General features: G+C 71.8%; 1 protein-coding gene across 1 annotated transcript in view; it reads right to left on the reverse strand.

The window, feature by feature from the left end:
- The window catches only part of AP3B2 (adaptor-related protein complex 3, beta 2 subunit), a 14,184-nt gene extending 10,760 nt beyond the window's left edge, over window positions 1-3,424 (reverse strand). The window contains exons 1-6 of the mRNA XM_012732695.1: window positions 3,346-3,424; window positions 3,188-3,262; window positions 2,894-2,989; window positions 526-686; window positions 274-340; window positions 12-194 (exon numbers count right to left, since the gene is read on the reverse strand). Coding sequence (XP_012588149.1) covers window positions 12-194; window positions 274-340; window positions 526-686; window positions 2,894-2,989; window positions 3,188-3,262; window positions 3,346-3,402 — 639 coding nt within the window. The 5' untranslated portion in view covers window positions 3,403-3,424. The remainder of the gene's footprint in view (window positions 1-11; window positions 195-273; window positions 341-525; window positions 687-2,893; window positions 2,990-3,187; window positions 3,263-3,345) is intronic.
- Between the last annotated feature and the right edge of the window lie 582 nt (window positions 3,425-4,006).

Below are 4,006 nucleotides of genomic sequence, written 5' to 3' on the forward strand. Positions count from 1 at the left end.
CCCCCACTCACGTTCTGCGTGGGGCTCAGGAACTGGGTGCGCGCGTAGCGCGTGAGCATGCTGATGATGACCACCTGGCCCCACTCCTCCACGTCGATGAGCAGGTTACAGAGCTTCCGGTAGTTTTTGTGAATCAGGTCGATGCGCTCTGGACACACCTCCTCGAAGGCCATCACCACGCTGCCCGCCACCAGCTGGCCGGAGAGGACACAGGATGAGCCGCCGCAGGGGCGCGAGGGGCACCCCTCCACCACCAGCCGGGGGCGGGCGCACCGTGGTCTTGTCTGCCAGGAGCTTCTCGATGACCTCTATCAGCTGGTCCTTCTGGTCGGAGTCCAGGCTGAGGGAGGGAGGACGGAGAGGGCTGTGCCGCTCCCCAGCCTCGCTCGCTCGCTCGCCTCTTCGCTGGCCCCATTCATGAAAAGGTGGGCGCCCCCCACTGCCCCCCTTCTGCAGGCCCCCAGCTGTATCAGCCCTGTGCAGAGTGGGGCAGCGGCAGCCCGCACCCCGCGGCCAGCGGCGCACCTGTAGAGCTTGGGGATGGCGTGGGCGGCTGTTTTCCGCACGTAGGGCGACATGTCCGAGGCAGCCTCCTTGATGGCCAGCATCATGATGGGCACGATGATGGGCACTCGGATGCTGGAGAGGACGCGCAGGGCGCTGGCTCGGATCAGCTGGTTGGGGTCCTGAGGCGGAGGCGCGCCAGGAGGCCCGGTGACCACGGGGAGGGGGCACGGGCCCTGCCCACCCCAGCCCCCACCCCCGCCCCCGCCGTGAGCCGGGTCCTACGCGGCGGGGCCTCCGGCTGGCGCTGCCGCTGACCCTGCACACTGCTCCTGCGCCCATGCGGCCTCGGGGGGCGCGAAAGGCCCAGGACACCGCCTGGTGGCGGAGGCCGGGGCCTCTGCCTGCCTGCGTGACGCCCGCTGGGTCTCCTTCTGGGGTCCACCTCACACCCTCGCCCCCACGGCCTCCCAACGCGGCTGTCCTCCTGTCGGCCGTTCAGGGGCAAGCAGGTGCGGGGCACGCAGCCCTGGGGCCGTGGCCATGGGGCGTCTCCTGTTACAAGCGGCGGCGGGGAGAACAGCAGTCACTGTCAGGCCTTGAGCGTGGACAGCGGGGGGCGGCGGGGGGCGCTCTGGGCCTACCCAGGCTCTCTTCCCAGCGAGGGCCGCGGGCAGGTGGAAACCACAGTGGCCCAGCCACCCCGAACAGCTTTGACTGGCGGTGACGGCCCGGCGCAGGGCGGGAGCCCGCATCTGAGGCTCAAGGCGCCAGGCAGCTGCACCCGTCTGCTCTTTAGTAAGGAGAGAACCACTCTCTGTGGCAATGCCCGGGCTCGACAACTATGCCAGACCCCGCCCGGCTCTGGAGGGGCAGCCACTGGCCGCGCCACGGCCGGGCCGTCAGGCCTTACCTGGCCACAGGCTTTTGGGAGCCGCGGGAGCCGCGCTCACTTCTAGTTTCCCTCCACGCGGCTGCAGTCCGCGGCTCCCGACACGAGTGACAGCCTGCCGGCGGGCTGTGTGGTCTAGCGGCTCAGGGCGTGGCACACGCTGTCGGGGGGCTCACAGCAGGCGGGGCCGCTGGGGAACGGCGGCCGCGAACCCGCTTGCCGTGGCAGAAAGGCGGGTGTCGCCGTGGAGGCAAAATCCGAGGAGCCAGAATTAAGATCTGGAATCAGCTAGACCTGGAGCTGTGCCAGCCAGTAACATGAGGCGCAACGGGGCTCAGCTGGCAAACGCACAAGAGGGTTGAGGGCCTCGGGGTCCGCCGGCCGCCGCAGGCCTGCCTGAATCGGGCTGCTAAGCCCGCCCGGGGCCGGGGCCGGGCAGGGAGAGCCTGGGGGACAGGCGCTCCCCTGGGAGGAGGCCCCGGTACGGACCCCGAGGACGTGAGCTTCGGCTCACACCTGCCCGCTACGCGGTGACCAGAGAACAGCCCCCGCAGGGCGTGATGCGCCGGAGCTTGGGGTGCCGGCTGGGGGCTGAGGTGTTCCTGCGCTTTCTGCGGCCTGTGGGCCTAAACCACAGCCCTGGGGCTTCCCACAGTAGTCAGCCGCTGGCCCCAGGGCGTGTCTCCCCCCCGCGCCCCCGGAGTTTCTGGGTGAGCCGCAGCCCTGGCCCCGGCAGCCCGCTGACCGCCAGGACAGCCCCCCAGCAGCTGGCCCCGGCCCGCCTGCGAGCCTGTGAGCCCCGGGCCCGGCCGGGCAAACAGCCCTGGCTCTCCCCCTGCGAGGGACCCCGAGTCCCGGCCCCTTTCTCGAAAACGTTCTCCTGCCGACTGTTCAGGGGCGGATGTCGCGCAGGGCACCTCTCGGGAGAGGCAGCAGCACGGACAGACCCGAGGCGCCGGGCCTGGGCCGGACCTGACACAGGCTTTGGCTTTTCAAAAAGAGCAGGTGGGGGCCCCCGGGGGTGCAGGGGTGAAACTGCAGCCCTCTGGAGCTGGCCGAGTCCATCCCTGGCCAGGGAGCGACCCCGGGGCGCGGCAGGTCCCCCACCCCGTCTCCCCACCCCCTCAGCAGTGGGTCCCAGTGGCTCCACCCGTCCTGCTCCCCACTCTGTCCCTGGGGCGTCCTCTCACCCCCGCACCTCTGGCCCGGTCCTGGTTAACGTTTCGGAAACGGGGGTCCCGCACTGGCCCTCTGTGTGGTCTGTCACCGGTTTCCAGAAGGCCCCGTCCTCCCCACCGCCGGTGACGGGGCAGTAACCCACAGACCACGCGGCACCCCCGGGGCTCCCGTCGGGTGCCGCGGGGCGCTCACTGGGCCTCTCCCGCTCCGGCCCGGCTGGCCCCTCCCCAAGCCCCAGACGTGAGGCAGTAGAGGGGCTCCAGCCCCGCCCGTGCCCACCCGGACAGCGTCGGCCACCCAGGTGGACGGCACGCTGACCTTGAGGCCGCGCTGGAAGGTGGAGATGGACAGCAGGGCCAGGTCCTGCTGCTCCTCGGCGTAGCGCACCAGGTACACGTACACGAGCTTCTTGACCTGGGGGGCGGGCGCCTCAGGGTGCCGGCCGGTGCCGCGGCCAGCCGCGCCCTCCTGGGACGCACCCGGGGGCACCCTCCCCCTGACTGGCCCCTCAAGGGCAGGGGCGTGGCGACGGGCCCCCCCAGACCAGGGGCGCTTCCGGGCAGCCGGGTCCCCAGCCTGCGCCCCGAGTGCGGCTGGGGTGAGAGCCCCCACCTCTATGTTCTTGCAGGCCACGTTCTTCACCACGGCGGGGAACAGGTCCGAGGCGTTCTTGCCGCGCGCGATCATCTGGGGGGCGGTGAGGGGCGGTCACGGGGGCCGCGGGATCCGGTCGCTGCCCACGCCGGCCCCCGGGAGCCCCCGCCCCTCACCGCCACGATCCTCTTCATGGCCTCCAGCTTGAGGGAGTCTTTGTTGGTGTCCAGCATCTCCTTGAGGTCATCGTGCCTGGCGGGCGGGACAGAGAGGTCAGCCCGGGGCTGCGGGGAGCAGGAAGGCGGAGGGAAGAGGCTGCGGCCAGGGCTGCGGCAGGACGATAGCGTCGGGGGCCGCGGCGGGGGGCTGTGTCCCCTCAAGAGCATGTGCCCCGGATGGCGGCCGGCGTCACAGCGGGTGCGATTGTCCTGTGGGTGACCCCGGACAGGTGGGCCCTCTGCCCCGTGGTGCTCTGAAACGGGCGTGAGGACAGCAGCCGCGGCAGGTGCAGGTGGGCAAGTGAGCCCAGGTGCCGCAGGTGCAGGGCGGGCCAGGGCGGGCCAGGGCGGGCCAGGGCGGGCCTCTGGCCTCCACAGCTGCAGCCTATCAGGCTGGGCAGCAGCCCAGAGCGGGGCGGGCAGATGCGGCCAGCCTCAGCCCTCCCAGGCAGCCGGCTGACCCGACGGCCGGACGGTCCACCCGGTACAGACGCCCCCACAGGCCGGTCCTGTCGCCCACTCCCCACCGTCGCTCCGCACGCCGAGGTCAACTCCGGCTCCGCGAGGGCCGGCTGGACCGGACGCAGCGGCGGCACAGGGCCACCCCACAGCGGCCGTG

The sequence above is a fragment of the Condylura cristata genome, unplaced genomic scaffold (assembly GCF_000260355.1).
Source record: "Condylura cristata isolate star-nosed mole 26May11 unplaced genomic scaffold, ConCri1.0 scaffold00035, whole genome shotgun sequence".
Taxonomy (NCBI): Eukaryota; Metazoa; Chordata; class Mammalia; order Eulipotyphla; family Talpidae; genus Condylura; species Condylura cristata.